We start from the raw sequence: 19,235 nt of genomic DNA, 5'->3' as shown, positions 1-19,235 counted from the left end.
GATAAAGGAGGAAAAGGAAGGATGGAAGGAGGCTAGGGCAGGAGGGAGAAGGAAGGAAGTGAGGGTATAGGAAGTACTCTAAGAAAGGAGGGAAAGAGAGAAAAGGGAGTGATATGAGGAAGACAAGGATTAAAGGGAGAGTAGTGGACTGAGTTGGGTTCAGTCCAGAGAAAAGCAAGGAAGGGCTTTGTGTGCGTGTCTGCAGTGGAGATGGGAGTACAGAGGACCCGCTGGGGTCTGGGAGGAGTTGTTGACTGAGAGAGGAGCTCACATCTCTGAGTTTCTGTGACATTCCAGGCACATGAAAAGCTACTTTATACAAATCATAGGAAGCATAAGCTTGGCCATCAGGACCAGGTAGAGCTTGCGGGGAATCCTGACTCACTTCCCAGCTACGTAATGTGTGTGCTTTGGTTTCCACACCTCTCAGTGGACCTACGAACACCTGTCACACTGGTCCTTTTGCAGGGTAAAGTAGTGGGAAAGTTTGGGAGGAATTGGAAAATTTGCCACAAAACTCAAAATGTGGATCTTATTCAAAGTCTCTCACTTTTAATTTCTCATTGCTGTGTTTTTATTAAATCAGGAAAAAACACAGAAGTTCATCTTCCAGCCAGATTATCCCTGTTATCTGTGCTAACCCTGAACATGGCGTTACCTCACTGTGTAAACCAAGTGAACAGCATGCACCTTGCTTCTGTTTAGGGACAGACTCCCTAGTCTAGTAAGTGTGGTCACCTCACAAAACCAACCCCCAGGAGCAAGGTACACATTTTAACCAGAGACAGAGGGAAATGGCCTTGGTGACCTTTCTGTCCATGATGGGGGCATCTAAATGCAGCATGTGTCAGCTCTGGGACAGCAAATATGGCTGTGCAAGACAGCGTGCAACTCTCCACATGCTGATACAGGTCTCAGTTTAAGCAAAGTACAGTATTGCAAAAAGCAAGATTTATTAACAGATTGGGTGGTGTGCTTCAGTTTATGAAAAAAAGGAGGGGAGAAGTGTGTGTGTGTGTGTGTGTGTGTAAGACAGAGACAGAATGAGAGAGACAGAGAAAGAGAGAGAGGTGCTCCAAATGCCTGTAGAAAGATCAGTCCACTTCTGGCAGGATAGGAAGGGGACCCCGTAGCAGAGGGTGAGAAAGAAGCAAGTCTTTCTTTCTCAGGTAAACCTTCTTGTGCCTTTTGAATTTGAGACCATGTGTTACCTGCAGTGTGGGACTACACAGCTGGCCCAAAGACAAGCCTCCCTGACACAGAAGCCTGAGCCCTGTTCCCTAACCATGCACCTCTTCTTTCCTCTGTAGGGTGCTCTTTCCTGGCCAACAGTTCATTAATCAAGAAATTTAAGGCACACAGATGAAGATTTCCCTTGCGATGTGTTATTAAATTGGCTCTGGTTAATGCCTACCTGCCCACTGATTTTGGCTTCTTTTCTTTCCCTCAGGGGAAGAAAGGCGACATGGGTGCACCAGGACTTCTGGGATCGCCAGGGCTACAGGTAATTCTACCTTTAAATCCTTTTCCATCACGTGCTGCTGCCTCTGATTCAGTCAGTGACCAGGGAGCTGTTCTCGGGCTGTCACCATCATCCTGCAGGTCTGATCAAGGCACTGAAAAGAATGGCCAGTGGACCATCTGTCTTCCCCCTGCCCTCCTGGTCAGGAGCTGGAGCTACAGGGCCATCCATTGTCCTTCTGGACGACTTCTGTCTAGCAGAGGGATGGCCAGCTCTGATGAGAGGGGACCAGACTTGAGAAAAGCACACGGTGGGAGGCAGGGAGAGAGCACAGGGGCAGGATGGCACTGATCCCTGCAGAGCAGGCACACTGCCCCTGAGGACAGGAAGCCACCAGGAGGGTCAGTGGTGGAGGTAGAATACAGGCCTGTAGGACAGCAGAATCTGTATGAGTGTGGTGCCACAGAACATGGAACCCTGCAGAACATGGCATGGTGACAAGAGAAATGGAAAACTCTCCCAAGGAACCAGAAAAATGGGCAGTCACTATTTTCAGAGAGGAGCGCCTAGCTGATTTCACAAACTGGGACACTGGCTATGGGCCTTCCCCTATCTGCTTCTCAGTTTCCCCTCCTGTAAAATAATGGGGTGAGGGCTTCAATCATACAAGTCTCAGACCCTACCCAGGGGCTATCTTGCTTTTCCCCCTAGATGTGTGCTCCCTTCTCCTCCTTCTCCTCTTCCTTCTCCTCTTCCTTCTCCTTCTCCTCCTCCTTCTCCTTCTCCTCCTCCTTCTCCTTCTCCTCCTCCTTCTCCTTCTCCTCCTCCTTCTCCTTCTCCTCCTCCTTCTCTTCCTCCTCCTCCTTTTCCTCTTCCTCCTCCTTTTCCTTTCCACTCCCTTCCCATCTCCATCCTTTTCCTCTTCTAATCCTTCTCCTCCATTCCTTCTCTTCCTTTTCCACATCTCCCTGTCCCAGCCCCTATGTGTGCTTTACAGCTTCTGGCTCCTCTCTGCTGTCCCATACTCAGTCCTGCTCCCTGCTCCCATGCTGTCCCACACATGCCCCTCTGATGCCGTCCCTGTGGGCATTCAGTGCCCAACCTCAGGTCCCTTGCCCATTTGAAGAGGAGGCATGAAACTCCTACATGCAGAAGGACTTGCAGGGTCTGCTTTGCCAATCACACATCTGGCTTCAAACCCAAATTCCTCCCCTCAAGGCTCCTCTTTGTAAATGAGGCATCACTGAGCCCTCATGATGCACCATAGCTGGACAGGAGGGGTGAAGCTTAGCCTTCATCTTCCTTCTTTGCTGCAGCCACAGTTCTATTCTCTCACACCTGGACTTGCCCCCAGGCCAGCAAACTCATAGTGAAGCAATCTCAGAGGGAAAGAGGCGTGGGTTCAAACCTCAATCCTCCCAGTTTCTGGCCTGGGGTGTGTGGGTTGTGGTTCTGGGTGAGTTGTTCAACCTTCTGACTTCAGTTTCATTTTTTGGTAAAAGCAATAACAATTAAAAGGAGGCCACACTGTAGAATGAAGAGCAGAGCAGGGACAGTATCGGAGATAACAAGGTCCCTAGGCACAGCCAGCACCTGGTAACTGGGGGCTCATGATGTTCTGGCTGCACTGCCTGTGAGCAGGTAGGCACCATGTTGCCACACTGTTGACTGGCTCTCCCCAGAGCCGAGGCAGAGCAGCAAGGCTCCACCCACTCCAGATGCCTCTATCCACAGGGAGGCCCCACCTAGGAAACACTGCCAGCTGCACCCAGAAACCAGCCATTGCTGCTCCCTGAGCTGGCCGTACAGAGTCTTGGTGAGTGACGGGCACTTTGGTCTCACTCTCAGTCTCCATACCAGCACCGCTCACTTCGGTCAGGGTCTATTAGGAAGTTTATCTTTCACCAAGTGCCCGGTTTTCTAAAGCCTCCACACTCATGTTGGCATTTGGCTATGAAAAATGAAAAACAGAGTGGGATTTGCATGTTTGATGATCTTGCTTTATAATTAGCAAAACTTTGGTGTTTTAAAACTCACTAGCAGCTGGGTACAGTGGTGAGCCTGAATTGTTGGTTACTCAGGAGACTGAGGCAGGAAGATTGCTTCAACCCAGGAGTTCAAGGCCAGCTTGGGCAACATGGTGAGATGCCATGTCAAATAAGAAATAAACAAATACAGCAAAATAAAATTCACCACTAATGCAGCTGTATCAAATTATTGAAAGCTGTGGAATTTTTTTTCTACCATTCTGTTTGCTAACCTGGAAAATATATTTCTGTCTTTCATTTTTAACTGTGAAGTCATTTATACTCAGTAAATTTTTACTGAATGCCAGGCATTGAGCTGGAGGAAGTATCTGCAAGTGTCGCCAGGCTTTTGGTGGCTGAGGTGTACAGGGCATAATGCATCCTGATTTACTGAAGTGGTACATCAGGACTTAGGGGTCCCCATGGTTCAGAGCCCTCCCAGTAATAGTAGGACTTAATCTTCGTTGCCTGGACTGAGTCACTGCCAGGTGGATGCAAAGCTGCGTTCAAGCTGGCCACACCTACATGGAGAGGCAAAGTTACTACAGATCTCTAGATCTCCATCTCCAATGGAGCCTCCAATTCACTCTTTTTGAAATATCCACATGCCTATCCTTTCCAAGCCTGGCTACCAGTTCTTCCTCCTGAAATTCCTGTGTTTGTTCATTTGTTGATTCATTCACTGATGGATTCATCTAGCAGATATGTATTAAGTAACCACTGTCTCAGCTCTGGAGATGTGAAATTGAGTAGCCATGATGTATCCGCTAGTGGGCAGAACAAGATGGAGACAGAGAAGGTGTCTTACTGTGTGTCCTGGATTCTGTTTGTGTCCAGATAGTGAGGCCAGCAGTTAGGGAAACGACTACCACAGAAAAGGTAGCAGTTACAGTCTCAGACAGTACACACAGGGCTGGGGATGGGTGGGCAGAGCTCTGCAGAAGCTAGAGGGAGGAGAAGATGTGGGCAGGAGCCTTTATTGTGGTGTTGGAAGGCAGAAGGGAGGCAGGGTGGGCAGCAGAGTTGCATAGAATTGTGTCATTGGAACAATTTCAGCAGGCTGTGGCAGAATTGGTTTTTTTCTTCTTTTCTGTTGCCTTTTCTTGGGGTGATTTACAGCAGAGAGATAGCGTCATGTTCTAGATGTCAGGAGCCTGATGGAGGCTGCCGATGGAGACACGGACTAGGATTGGCTGGTCTGCATATCAAAACCTTGCTCTCAGGTCCGTCATTTCTAGCAATAGGAATTAGCTCCTCGGGTCTCATTTTGAGCACTCTGAATTAGCCCCTTGTGTCTATAAGACCTCAAGGTATCAAAGCATCATTTTTTTAAAAAGTGATTTCAAAGGGAGCATGGTGGTCCATGCCTGTAATCCCAGTACTCAGGAGGCTGAGACAAGAGAATCACTGCAAGTCTGAGGCCAGCATGGGCTACAAAGTGAGTTTAAGACCAACCTGGAGTATATAGTAAGACTTACCTCATGAAAAGGTCACTTATCCGGAAGGATTATCCAGGCAACTGAACTGGAGAAGTGGTCAGGGCTCTGTGGATACTGAGACCAGGTTTGCTACACTAGTCTGGAAAATCCAAGTGGATTCCTCCTTGGTAGATTTTTGAAAGGGCCTGTGTTAGCATTGCACCAGTAAGAAAATACCTCGTAAGAGCTACTTGTGAAATAAAGAGATTTTCATTTTGGTGCATGGTTCCAGTCCTGGGTGGTCCATTGCTTTGAGTCACCGAGGAAGGAGGCTCAGCATGGTGGGAGTGTGTCAGAGTTAAGTGTTGACATTCTCAAACCAGGAACCAAGATGGAAGAAGAAACAAAGGCCCTGCAGTCCTACACTGGCCTCAGAGCCCCTACTAAGTCCCCACAGTAGGTCCCTTACCGCCACCATTGAGAAAAAGCCTTTCACATGTGGTCCTCAGTGGGACATTGAACGTTCTTCCCATCGCAGGGAACTGAGAGCAGAAGGAAGTGCATGGGCTGAGTTCCTACTAGGGTCAAGTACTCTTTGCAGCATCTGTGTGTAACTGTCTATTTTTTAATAACTGCCTGTGAGCAAAATGCATTTTTCCCAAACTAAGACACAAAGAAACACAGCTCAGAGAGGTGGCTTAGTTTTGCCTGGGATGGGATGAGGGGCTCTGCTATCATCTCAGAGCTCCTGCAGTTCCCTGGTGGCTGGCACCATGGAAGAAGCTTTGAGTGTCTGTTTCAAAAGGAAACTCACCTGCAGGAAATCTTTGTAGTAAATGTGTCAATCTTTGCTGTCTTATGCAGGGGCTCTTGTCTCCTGAGGAGAATGGAGATGTGTGTGTGTGTTCTGATCAGATGTTATTTAGGGGTTGTGCTGGTTGGTGCTGTGTGCAGTGTGAAAACCTCTGGCTTGTTGGGACTGCCCAAGAGCTCGGTGGCCCCCTGAGGTGGCAGTGATTACACTCGTGCCTCAAGGATCCACATCTTGAGGGAAAGAAGCGAACAACGAATACAGTTCCATACAGTTCTAAAGGGTGAATGTAGCCAATTTGCACCAGGAAGTTGATTGCTGTGGTAATTTATGCAAGCAATTTTCATGCATCTGCAAGGTTCATCCAACTTCATAAATGTACTCCAATTGGAACTAGGTATAATGGGAGTAATTATTTGCTCTTTCTTTATTTAGCATAATTAAGCTAATTGGTTACTTATGCATTATCACTGTAACTGCTAATCACATTAGGTAGGTACTTAGTCACTGTAGTGTTAGGAGCATCAAATGTTTCATTAATAGTAATTGCACTGTAAGTTAATTAATATGTAGAATCAGTAGTTGTGTTCATCAGTAATAATGAAAACACTCATGTATTTTGTAAATATTTACATCTATTGGCTAATTTGTCACTCAATAATTAGATTAATTGGTTACTTAGGTATTTTTGTTAATTTTAAAAGAGAAGAAACAGAGGTAATCTTTGGGAAGTGCTCCCATGCTCTGTGCTGGTTCATGGACTTTCTCAAATCAAAGTAAGATGATCTCTGAGGCTCTGACAGGTGAAGCCCACTGCCTGGCTCATTGCAGTACCCTGAGGCTTCCTAGGATTGGACTCAGGACGTCCTAAACGAAGCCCCATTTTATCACGTAAACTCCTCCCTACCTATGCTTGGTCTGGAGAAAAGAGACTCACCTGCAGCATTCTGGAGACACCCTGACACTGCTGCTGGGACTTTTACGTCAGCATGCACCTTGCTTTGGCTCCATCTCTTCTTGAAATCCTAATATCCTTAACTGTGAAAGAGGGAAAACAAAGCAGTGGATCCGGCTTTTTAGAGCTTTTTGTCGTAGTATAAGTGGAAGGAGAAAGGGGCTTCCTCCTTTTTAGAAAACCCAAGTGTGAATCAAATATTTGCAGGAAAAAATACAGGAAACATGTTCAACATTGCGTTCCCATGACTTTACAACCTGTCTTCTGGTCCTATTTGGAAACTTACCAACAAGGTAATTAAAATACCCATTCTGTTTGAGGACTTTTCCATTTGATTTTCAGAAGAGTTGTATAGCATGAAGGCAGCCATTAAAGTCAATTAGAAGGCTGTCAAGGATTGGTCCACTACCAGCCACAGTTATTGAGCCTCCCTGTAAGGTCCTGTGGGACCAGAAAGATGATCAAGTGCCCTATCCATCATCCAAAAAAAAATAAGTGAGGATGTGTTTGGCTTCTGTTGTGGAGAATCATCTTACGTAGAAAATGCGAAAGTCTTGCCTGGAGTGAGCGCTCAGCCACAGCACCGGGTATACCAGCACTCTTTGCAATCACCTTCCCACTGTCTATCTGTCTCCCTCCCTCCTTCCCTTCCTTCCCTCTGTGCCTACCTTGTCTCTTCCTCTCTGTGTGTCTTCCTCTCTCCCCTCTCCTCAGGTTCTGAAAACTCTTTAACTCAACCCATCAAACCTGAGCCCATCATTCACCCTTCCTAACCCAAGCCTGTCCCTCCCCATCCCTGGAGAATTTCCTGTTCCCATCAAAGCCCATGCAGGCTGTTTCTTTACCCACCCCAGTTGGGCAAAATCAGCATGGAGTTCACTCAGGCTGATACCTCTGGTATCAGCTCAGGTACTTTCTGGCACAGACCACAGCGCCAGTCCCTGAGCCTGCACCTCCGCTATCTCGTTCCAAGTGGGCATCTGTCTCCAAAACCCAACAAGTTTGTCCATTTGAGGGATGGAGGAGCTCGAGTCTATAGATTACAAACCTGAGCAGCTTATTTGGCCCACAGACGTACTTCCTTTGTTTGGCACAGCTATTTTGCTTTAAGTTTTCAAAATAATTGCCAAGATTTACTTAAAAAAGAAATTGAAAAACTATGATTTCCAGACCATCCTGCAGGCTTGCTTGAGTGCAGGGAAGAAACTAGCTTAGTGGAGGTCTGTGTCCCTTGTCCTGCTCCTGCACATGGGCCCTGTTCTCCTGGCAACATTGTCCTCCCGTCCGCTCCCTTCGTTGTCCATAGGAATGCTGCAGATCCCTCCCAGGGTTCTGAGGTTCCTGATGACCTGGGATGGGTGTAGTGAGTGATCAGTGTGATGTGCTAGGGTGCAGGGGAGGGAACCACGAAGATCCCCTGACCCAGAGAGGAGGCAGAACTATCAGTGGAAGGCTTCATTCCCTCTCGTCATTTTGTTAATTGGGCGCAAACCAACCCTTTGCTGAAATGAGCACACTTGAATTTCCCAAGGAACTAGCTAAAGTTCCTTCTGCCTGTAGCCTGCTAGTTGCCTGTAACCCCTGTCGGCAAATGCCGAATCCTAAATCTATGATAGTGACAGTCATGGGCCTGGCTGAGACAAGGTTGTGCTGCCCAGTGGTCTCTTTGGACCTGCCCAGCCTTGTTCCTCGTTCAGGCTGGGTCTGAGATGTCATCTGGTTGCTGACCTCTCATGCCCATGTCCCCACCTGTTCTGGGCCTTTCTGGTCCCTTCTGATCTTCCATCTCCCCAGCAGGAGCTGGACCCCAGGCTCAATAGCTCGCACAAGGACTGGGAGACAAGTGTGTTATGGCCATGGACCATGGAGAATTGTGTGTGGAGACCTGGTAGAATGCCAGGCATGTAACAGGAGCTTTAAAAAGTTCAGTTTCCTCTTTGGAGGGAATAGAAATAGTCACCTGCAATTTGAGGGTCCCTTCAAAAGGGAAGAGCCCCTGCACCTGCCCTGTAGGCCCTCCACCTCTCCACAGGCTGAATCAGAAATAAACTTAGTTTCTCTTAGAGCTGAGGCCCCAGCTGCAGAAGGTGATGGATCACAGGACAAGGCTGGAACCTCCAAAGGGAAGGTGGTTACTCTGTGCACAGCCTCTGTGCCTCTGTGCATTGCTGTGCTGTCCGGAGGCCGCATGTGACCATCATAGCAGGTCCCCAAGGCTGGGTGGCTGCCTGGGACTACATCCTGGTTGCTCTTTCCTCTTGTCCCCCACACTTTCCACCTGGACTTACAAGATGCTCTTTGTAAATTGGAAAGGAGGCTGGGGGGCAAATCCTCTGCCCTTTGTGTGATGCCTCCTGGAAGTGAGTTACAGACTGTGGACAGCTGTTTTCAGCTGCCTCTAGTCGCTTTCACTCGCTCTCCTGCACTTGTTAGGTGTAATGAGTATTCCCAGCTTGTAGCACTGAACGGCAGATCATCCAAACCCTGGTTAAAGTGGCAGTGTGTGCACCGCAGGGAACCGGGTGTTGGGGTCAGAGATCTCCCAACCTGTATTCAAGGCCCTGCATTCTCAGCATACTTCATATGCAGAGAATTTTTAGTGCATCCCATTGCTCTTGTTTTGGAATAGCATGGGGCTATGGTGGTGGTGGGGCAGGAGACCACGGCTGGGCTGTGAGACTTGGGAGGACTGATGGGGTCTGGGCTGTCCCTGTGACAGCTCTGTGGACTGTCAGTTAATTCCCTTCCAAGGGTCCCTGCCTTCTCTGCAGCATGGGCCAAAAGGAACTGGCTCACAGGATCAGTGCAGGGATGGATGATCCGAGTCTGCACCAGCTGGGGAGCGGCTGCCATGTCCTGTCCTCTTGCATTTCTCCTTTCTCTCCCTGGTTTTGCTCCTTCCTGGTAGTCCCAGAAGGGGGTGATGGCCTAGGTGACTAATTCCCAAACCCTGAGGCTCATTAGAATCACCTAATGTTTCAGGGGCCCCTGACCTCTGCCACGTGCCCCAGAATTGCTGCTGTGGGCCTGAGGGAGGGCGGCTGTGCCCCCGTGTTTATGAGGAGCCCTCCAGGTGCTTCTATAAAGGCCAGACTGTTGAGGAGCCACATACTCCTTCACCTTGAGAGCTTGGCGCTGTGAGTCCCGGTGGAGCCCTGATTCTCTCTGGGCTTGTTTATTTCTCCATTGTCAAACAAGGAGGTCTCATTTCCATGTCCATAGATGATCACTGAGGTTCCCTCAGGTGGTTTGCAGTTATACCCTGCTTTGCAAACAGCAGCAGCACTGGAGCATTTGCAAGAGGTGAAGGATCTGATGGGATTCATTAGGAGTCTGATTTTGGACATAGTTATTTCTAGGTGCCATCAGCATTCACTGGAAATGCCAGGAGGGAAGCAAAGGAAATGCGCCTCTGTTGCTGGCAGATGGTGCAGTGTGGCTGAGAGGGCCCCAAAGAGAAGCTCTGTGGCCTAGGGTGCTACGGCATCCGACATGCCTGAAGTATCTGATAGCAGTCACCCGCTGGAAGATCCTCTGAGCTCTCGCTGAAGGAACCTTCAGGAGCAAGGGAGCCCATTGATGTGAGCTGGGCCCGCTCGTTGCTGGAGCAACAAAGTCAATGGCATGCACAGAGGGGCGGGGCAAGACCTTCTTCCCTGCCTCTTCTCCAGCCCTCATCCCCCAGGGAGGAGCCTGGGTTGGTCCCACTTTGCAGGCCGCTCAGGGCCTCCAGCTTAGAGCAGACACCTCGGAAAGGTCAGATGTTACCCCGAGATCCTCCAGGTCTAAGTGAGCAACAGAGAAACCTAAGTCAAAGTGCTGTCAAAAAGTCAGTCCTTTAGAAAATACTGTTGACCCACCTGTGCCACGCAGAGGAAAGAAAGGGAACAGTTCCGGGATGCAGCGACCTCTGCTATCCTTTAGTGTGTATCGCCCTCTGGTGGCCATGTCCTGCCATTGTCCTTAGCTCTTCCTTTAAGGCGGCTTGCAATACTTCCTGAGCTCTGCTCTGTGCCCAGCCCTGGAGGTACAGAGGGAACAAGAAAGGCCATGCTCTAGGGTCCGTGGGCCAGATAAACAGTTACACTGGCCTTGAGCATTGAGTAAGGAGAGATTGACTTCACCTGGGGAACTGGAGACCATTGTACAAAGGTGGAGCCGCAGAGGGAAGAGGGGAAGGCAAGAGGGCTGATCCAGAAAGCACCTGGGGAAATGCACATCCTCCACAGCGCCTGAGGTGGTGTGCGGCGGTAGAGGTGACGGGGAGGAGGGCTGTGAACCGACCTGGAGGAGTTCAGAGCGTCAGGCAGAGAAGCCAGGATACAATCATCAGGACATGGGGACCACTGAAGATTCCTGAGCATAACTGAGTATTCCAGATGTGGGGTTGCTGAGTGGGGCGTATCAGTCCTCACCCTCTCCAAGGGCTCCGTTCCTGTATAGCTCTAACCAGGCCCTGGCTCGTGGCCTGGTGTCCAGCAGCCTTCCCCGTTACTTCCAGACTGTGAGCTGCTTTACTCCATGCATGTGTGACTGACGTTTGTCTCCCGGATCTCCGTCACTGACTCCATGACCTCTACGAAGCCCCTCTCTCCACCCTGGCACCCCCAGGGCCTCCTGTGTGCTCACAGGGAGCTGTTCTTGTACTCAAAGCAAGTACCCACACTCTCACTGCTCCCCACAAGCCTGGTCCCACCTACCCTTGTCTACCTGGCCTAGCGGTGATTTCTCTTGCTGTTTTGAGATATAAGAGCCTTCTCTGACCCCTGGCCTCTCCCAGACCACTGCTCTGTGACACAGGCTTATTGGGACACGTACCCTTTTCCAATAATAGTTGCCTGTCTACAGCCATTTACCTTCCCATCCCTTGTTCTCATTGGAAATGGGCTGCCCTGGTTTCTGCTCGTGGATGGCACTGCTCAGGGACATTTACTGCCCCTGAATGTGGCCCAGAGGGTGAGGATAGAGAATGAAAGACTGGAGTGGTGGGATCCAGGCCAGGCAAGAGGCTGTGGAGACTGGTCTCCATGGAGCGTGAGGGGAGGTCTCACTGGTAAAGTGTGTGGCTCACCCAGGACCTATGGAAGCTGCGAATGGTTCACTCCAGATGGTTCTGACCCGACCTCCAGCGCTGGTCCATGGCTAATGATTGGGAATCAGTCAGACCTTTTTACATGCGCTCACCCACTGGGTGCAGGTGTGTGCTTCCAAACACGTTAAATGTACTGCAAAATGGATATGACAACGTGTTAAATACCAAGCACCTTAGTATGACACTCAGAAGTTTGAAGATTTGATTTCAGGTTGGTTTTTTTTTTTTTTTCCTCTCTGTTCCTTCCTGTTTGAAGTAGGCCTTACAAATCCAGCTAAAGCCCCATCTTGTCCCTGTGCCCCTTTCCTTTTTTTCTCTCTCAAATGATAGCTGTCACCAGGAGGCGACTCTGTGCATATTTATAACCACCCCTGTTCTCTCTTTACAGGGTCCCTCAGGAGCCCCTGGTGTTCCAGGCCCACCTGGACCTGGAGGCCCGCCGGTGAGCCTGGCTTTGATTATCCTTCACCAGGGCCATTGGATGGGGGGTTCCTGGCTGGTGGGAGCCACGGATTTCTTCTCCTGTAGAGGCTTGCAGTTTCTCTATGAGTACAGTGCAGAAGCACAGATAGGAGGGGCCCTCTCGTGAGCACCCCCAAGTCATTGAACCCCTTTGATGACAAAATAGCACACGAGTCAGTGTAGTACTTTGGTTGGTGGCTTCCAGAGATTGTGTGTGGGAGGCCTGAGGGGCTCTTGGCCAGGTCAGGCATCTTTAGTAGTTTATAGTTTGGCTTTAAAACAAAACAGAGGACCAGGGCAAGTATATGTGAACATTTACCCTCCCATTGTAGAGTAGAAAATTGGGAAACTATCCCCACAGGGGCACAGGGGAACAGCGGCAGAGCAGGCAGAGATCACATTTACCCACTGGGAGAGGCAAACCCCACACTGGGCTTGGGGAAATGAGTCCAGCGGTCCTGCCAGGACTCTGAATCTGAACATTGTAGGATGGTTGTTCCGCTGATCTGAAGTAGCGGAGAATAGGACGGTGGACCCCAGCTGCAGATCGTACAAGCTGTGAACATGACGCCTCTAGAGAGATGACAGTTGTGTGTTTCAAAATGGCCAGCACTGAGGGTGAAACAGTCTCATCTGAACCAGAGGCCCGGGCCTGTGCCAAGACCAAGCTGGGACATGAATCTCCTCTCTGTACATTCTTGCTAACGGCCTCCATGTTGTCTGTTTTCAGGGTTTACCTGGAGAGATTGGCTTCCCGGGCAAACCTGGGCCTCCTGGGCATGTTGTGAGTATCCTGGGACATCTTCTGCTCATGTCTCCCTCTCCCCCATGCCTCCTTATCAGGAATGAGCTCAGTCCTTGCAGCTGACCCCAAGCTCCTTCCCTGACCCAGTGGTTTCTAAGGCCCAGTGCTCGGCCTGGCTGTCTCTTCTATGGCCATTCCCCCATCTCTGCTTCCTGGGACTGCCCTACCCCAACTCTGCCCTGGCCAGGGTGCAGATAGGGAACAGACTCTCCAGGCCACCACCTCATTCTTCTTACCCAAAGACAAATCCCAAAACCGCTTGTTTCTTAGACTATGACCATTTGTCCTTAAGGACAACCCAGAGAGTAAAAGAAATACTGGGCACAGAAACTGAGAAATGTCACGTTGCAGGGCATGGGATGGGGTATGGCTAGCTCCTCCCTCAGGGTTCCTGAATTATCCTGAATGTGTTCTTCTGCCTGCAAACTGAGAAGATCACTAGGTCTCTAGCCTCAGCTTGCTTGAATCCTGTGGGTAGAGCTCAGCCAGCATGAACGCCACCCTGGAACTGTGCAGTTAAAGGTAGACATGTTTCCTGGACTGGTAGCATGCAGCTCTTCACGGTGGACCAAGAGAGGGGCCTGTCAACACTCTGGCATCATGGGACCAAGTGCTAGGTAGACCCAGTGATCTGCCCTGGGGTCTCTGCTCACTCTGGAATCTCCTATGACAAGGCTCCCCTTGGAGCTACTGGTGGAGAAGCCACATAAGGAGAGCTTAGGGCACTGAAAGAGGTCTAGACATGTGGAGAGAGAGGAAGAGCAAAGCTGATGGTGCCACCAATGGCAGCTTTCTTCTGTCTTCCTGGCCACAGAGTGCTGGTGGGCATGGATCAAGACCCCCAGGAGACAGGGCCAGAGGTCAGTGCCACACCAGCAGCTGAGCTCTGTGGAGCTGCAGTGCGCTGCACCAAAGGGCATGGGACACACACTCAGGGTTGTGAGATGCACTCAGGGAAACTGATGTGAATACAGAAAGCACCCCAGGTGAACTACACTGTCACCAAGACATCGTCCAAGAACATTACGATCAACTGCATTGTCACCAATAAACTGGTCCAGCAGTGACGGCCATGTGACAGCGTGAACACTTTCATCTCACCGGACTCATTGCGTTCATTCAAGTGGTTGTAGCAGTGTGAACATTCAGAAGAGAGAGGCTGTTGTAGGATCAAAGAGTTTGAAAAAATTTATAGTTTTATCACGATTGATGTATGAAGCACAGTTGTGACTTTGGTGTTTGGTCTTGGTCAAGGTCATGCTTCCATGGATCTAAGTAGACTTTGCCCTCCAGCAAGCCTTCTTCCTGCCCTTCCCAAGGCCTTGATGCCCAGACACTTGCTCTGTGCAGGTGGAGCTCTTCCTTCCACTCGCCACCAGCCCAGGTTGGAGACACAGGGTCAGTAACATCAGTCTTGTCACATCGTAATGACGAGGGTGAATCAGCAAATCCAGCACAGAGCCCTTCTAGGTTGCCCACAGCACTGAAAGGCAGGAATGCCCAACCATGCCAGGAGGCTGGAAGAAGAAAGAAGAGCATGATGAGCAGAGAGGAATGTGCTGGCAAAGAGGCTCTGAAAAGATTAGGAATGGCACAGACGACATCGGGGACCTCTGGAAGCTGAGAATGGAAATGGAACCCTGGGCATTAGCTTCTCTAGACCCTCCTTCCCCACTTACCTGCCTTGAATGTCTGGGGAACTGGAACTGGGAGCTGCATCAGAGTGGGGAATTTGTTTCAGTCATGCAGAAAGCATAAGGAAACACCGTCCTGGCAGAGCCCGGCTGCTCTGGGGAGAGGTTGGACGGATAAAGGGAAGCGAGGGCTGGGCATTGTAGTCTCTGGCTACAGAATCAGTTCCTGGCTTGAACAACTGAATACAGTGCTTTCCTAGTGTGCCTTTTATATTACTTTAATTTCTTTCCTCTCTTGTCCCAGGGACCACCTGGAAGAGATGGGCTGAATGGCCCTCCAGGCCTGCCAGGATCCAAGGTTGGTGCTCATGGGTGTCATGAGTTTGGAAACCAGATGCACAAGCACCAGAGAGATTCTTGACTATTGAAAGACTTCCAGAATCAGTTCATCTCCCGGGCCGTCTGTTAAGACTTACTGGGGTTGAAATGTTTGGATTTATGGGATCAGATAGAGGAGAGCTCTTTATTCCTGAAGTAACTGGGGAGGGGTTTGGCAGCCTTGGAGACTTTAGGCTTTAAAATCCATCAGTTATAAATATTTGTTTTGTTTGTAAGGAGGAAAAACTGTGATACTCTTGTTAATATCAGAGACTTGCGTTTCAAAAACATTTCAGTGGGGCTTGTTATAACAGGAGTATTAAAGTAAAAGTAAAGGTTAAAGGTCATCAGGTGGGGAAACAAAGTCACAGTTTAGATATTTTGAATCAGCACTCATACAACTATGCAACAAACATTTTTAACAACTGGTCTTTATTCTTCCCCAGCAAACATGCATAGGCTGAAGTAGGCAGGTGACAGTGCTAAAAGGCGCCTAGTATAGGCGACTTTTGAATGTTATGGGAAGCTTCATTGCTTTTCTCATAAACTTAGAAAGTGAACTGTTTCAACTGTTCCATGACAAATTGCAGAATAAATATGGTTTTAACTTCATTTCATGGATCTTCTATATAAACATTCTCCATTCTTCTCACTGGTCTTTCAAAAGATAACCAAGTACTTTGTCTTCTCAAAAACATTTATGTAATATTTTTTTTTTTACTCTCATTATGAAAAGTGCTATTTCTGTAAAAGTATGTACTTTTAATCACAATTAAAGCTGTTGAATATGGAATTTAGGAGGTGGTACAGACCGCAGTGTTCGTTCCCCGGGGTTAGACAACCGCATGGAACAGTTCAGAATCACCTAAAATGGAGGAAGTGATGTTGCAAGTGATGTTGCCTATGATCTTAGCATTCTGGGAGACTGAGGCAGGATGTTGGCAATTTTGAGCCCAGCCTAGGCAATTTAGTAAGTTAATGAGACCATGGCTCAAAATAAAAAATAGAAAAGGGGTGGAGTTGTAATTTAGTGTGGAGGCACTGGGTTTAATCCCCAGGACTGCAAGCAAACAAGAAAAAATCCCAGACACAGAAACCAGCCGAGGGCCAGTGGCCTTCTCTTACCCACCTACACTTAGTAGTGTGCAGAGTTCCTGCCTCTTAACACCGTGTCATATTCCTGTCAGGGAGAGCCGGGGGAACGAGGAGAAAGTGGCCTGCCTGGGAAGCCTGGACCTCGGGTAAGACATCATCTTTCCCTTTATTTTTTTTTTCTTTTCTGATACTAGGGATTGAATCTAGGTTCTTTACACTGAGCTATATCCCAGCCCTCATTTAAATGTTTTGTTTGTTTGTTTGAGACAAGATCTTGCTAAATTGCTGGGGCAGGGCTCAAATTTGTGATTCTCCTGCCTCAGCCTCCCAGAGTGCTGGGATTACAAGTGTGTACCACCTCACTCGGCACGCTTTTTCTCTATTACACTTGTTACTCTAGGTGGTATACTCAGGGCTGTGTATGAACCCAGCTCACCAAGCAGAACTGTGCATCTTCTGGAGCTGGCAGAAAACATAAAGATACTGGAAAAGAGATTGTTCAAGAAGTCCATGCAGGGCTCAGGGGCTCCTGCAGGGCTGGCTGCATACAGTGAGGCTGGCACTGGCTGAGTCAATCCCTCTTCCAGGGGAGAGGTGAAGGGAAAAGGGGTTCCTGGGCTGGGAGACCTGCAGCTGGTGGAGAGACCTTCATCCCCAGCAAGAGCCGCGGCAGTGGGAAGGAGGGCTTCCCTGCCTGGCTGTGTTCACAGGCCACAGGGCATGTTCCTTTGAGCCTTTTGCCTTAACACCTGCCTGGGCTCAGTGTGCAGCAGGCAAGAAGGGAGGCCTAGGCCTTGTGTATATCGGGATTATGCAAGTACATGATATGTACGTGTATGTGTGCTTTGTGCATGCACCTGTGCTTCTGGAAGCAGCTGGCCAGACAAGGAGGGCACTACAGGGACTGTTCCTCCTCCCTCTACCTGCCTCACTCCACCTCCTAGAGGTTGAACTGTTTAAGGGCAGTGTCCAGTCTTAGCCACTTCCAGCCTGCACTCACAAAGCGTGGGCAGGACTGAGGCTGGGTTGACAAATCAGCCCAGCCTGTGCACGGGGGTGGTCAACACTCATGGAGGTGTGACGCTGACACCACAGGAGGGTCCAGCACAGGTCACCTCATTGCTCACTGGTGCCAGTGCTGCTGGTGGGAAAATCTCTGAGCTGTTGGATTTCCTATTGTTTCTCTTTTTCATAAGCTTCATAAGTGACTGTATTTTTTTTTTTTTTTTTGGAAAATTAAACCAAAATGGAGCAGAAAAGGGCCAGTATAACTGGTGTCCTACCCAACTCAGGGATGCCCATGCTGACCCAAACTGTGGAAAGAGTGTTGCTAACAGCTCGCTATGAAGCCTCTTTTTCCTAGACTCCACATCCCAATAACTCAGCTCCCGTGGACCTAGCAGTGTACTGGGGAACTGTCCCATCCTCACCTGCAAGCATAGCAGGCCTGCGTGTTTCAGGGTCAAAGAGTGGTGTTTTCTTTAAAAAATATGCCAATCCCCAAGCCATTAAAATATAATAATTCTTTTTATTTTCTCCATGGATTCAGCGTGTGCTGAGGTGAATGTTGAGAGGATTTATGTGATCTTAAAAGCACCCAGCCTGCTTTTCAGTGTTGGAAATTGTGTCCATTTCCAGGAAAGATTTATATAGATTTAGTATTTTATAGGTTTGCTATTCTTTTTCATACTTGACTTGGATATTTTTGAGTCAACCATACCTGATAATTGTGATTGTTCAAATTTAGGAATTAGCAAGTTTTTCTGGGCTTATATAAAGTGAACTGCAGCCCACTATTCAGGACTTCAACAGCCACCTCTTCATTCAAGGTTCATGTGCATGGTTCTGTAGATGAAGGGACTGTTTATGAGAATTATTGGGGTGCAGAGGTCCACCTGGGGATTCCTTTAATTTTTGGATCTATGTGTATTGTATTTCAATCACCACTAGTGACTGAGATATTCAAACAGAGAGGTCTGTCTCACCTGTGTCATTTTTTACATGATTTCTACTGCTATGTGTTTGAAATATTTCTGAGAAGTTTGAAACTGAATTTAAGTGCTTCTGAGCTTTTCAACCTACTTTTGCTCCCGGTACAGACCTGGCACAGGGCTTCTTACTTTATTTTGACAAAGTGCCAGCTGAAGGTGAAAAGATCCTTTTCCAAGATGCTGACGGACAGCTCACAGCTGGTGGACTGTCTGAGCCCACTTGGGGCATGGAGGTGGTTTGCAGGCTCACTCTGTATTTTGAGGCTCACTTTAAGAAGTTAAGAGGATGTTCAAGTCCTCCTATGTTGTGCCTTTGGATTGAGGGGCTCACAGCACAAGTTTCGGGTACACTTCAGATGGTCTTTAGAGCTTCTTTCTAACCACACTTAGCCCCTTACATTTTGGAGCATGTCAAAAACAATTCCTACAGCAAACGTGTTACCATCCTAGCAGATTTCAAGTGACAACTTGAGTGACAAGTGTTTGTACAATTCTGATTAGAACAGTTCATACTAATTGTGTTTGTAAACATCGGGAATCCATGGACACACTGAAGTGTATCTAGAATTCCAACATGTCCTGACTCTAGATGCGAGTTTCCAGGGTGGTTCAAGAGCTTCAAGATGAAATGCATTTACACTGGACAGCGCCTTTGGTGACTGTCATTCCTTTCCTTTTCTCTTTCCTCTTTCCTTCCTTTTCCTTTCCTCTTCTTCTCCTTCGCATTTCCTTTCTTCTCTCTGATAAGTAGTGGTAGTGTGGGCCTTCACTACCAGTGGAGGTGGGCAGAACCTTGGGGAAAATCTCTGTATGCTCAACCCGTTTGAACTTTCCCCTCTGCCTCTGTGCACTGCCTCATCCAAAAGCCCATTTCCTTGTGGAAAGGCCCACGGAGGACTTTCTAACTAGCATACTGGATGTTAGAGAGAAATTGTTACTCACGAAGTTACTGTTTCACAAGACATGTGACTAGTTAGTACATCCCCCACATGGCTTTTGTCAGTGATTTAAAAAAGACCAGTGGGCACAGCACTCGTGCTTTGGGATAGGGATAGAGCCCGCTGTTCCTGGGTCTTCCATGTCAGCCTGGTCACCAAGTGCAAGT

At 48.6% G+C, this 19,235-nt stretch overlaps 1 protein-coding gene across 1 annotated transcript in view; it reads left to right on the top strand.

Annotated features, from left to right (window-relative positions):
- The window catches only part of Col22a1 (collagen, type XXII, alpha 1), a gene marked incomplete in the record, with an annotated part of 274,405 nt that overhangs the window by 136,010 nt on the left and 119,160 nt on the right, over positions 1-19,235 (top strand). The window contains 5 exon segments of the mRNA XM_013521350.1: positions 1,451-1,504; positions 12,154-12,207; positions 12,958-13,011; positions 14,971-15,024; positions 16,232-16,285. Coding sequence (XP_013376804.1) covers positions 1,451-1,504; positions 12,154-12,207; positions 12,958-13,011; positions 14,971-15,024; positions 16,232-16,285 — 270 coding nt within the window.

Source organism: Chinchilla lanigera, unplaced genomic scaffold (genome assembly GCF_000276665.1).
Source record: "Chinchilla lanigera isolate Chin_1 unplaced genomic scaffold, ChiLan1.0 scaffold00060, whole genome shotgun sequence".
Lineage (NCBI taxonomy): Eukaryota > Metazoa > Chordata > Mammalia > Rodentia > Chinchillidae > Chinchilla > Chinchilla lanigera.
Note: the sequence above shows the minus strand (reverse complement) of the source record. Positions and strands in the feature narration are given on the sequence as shown.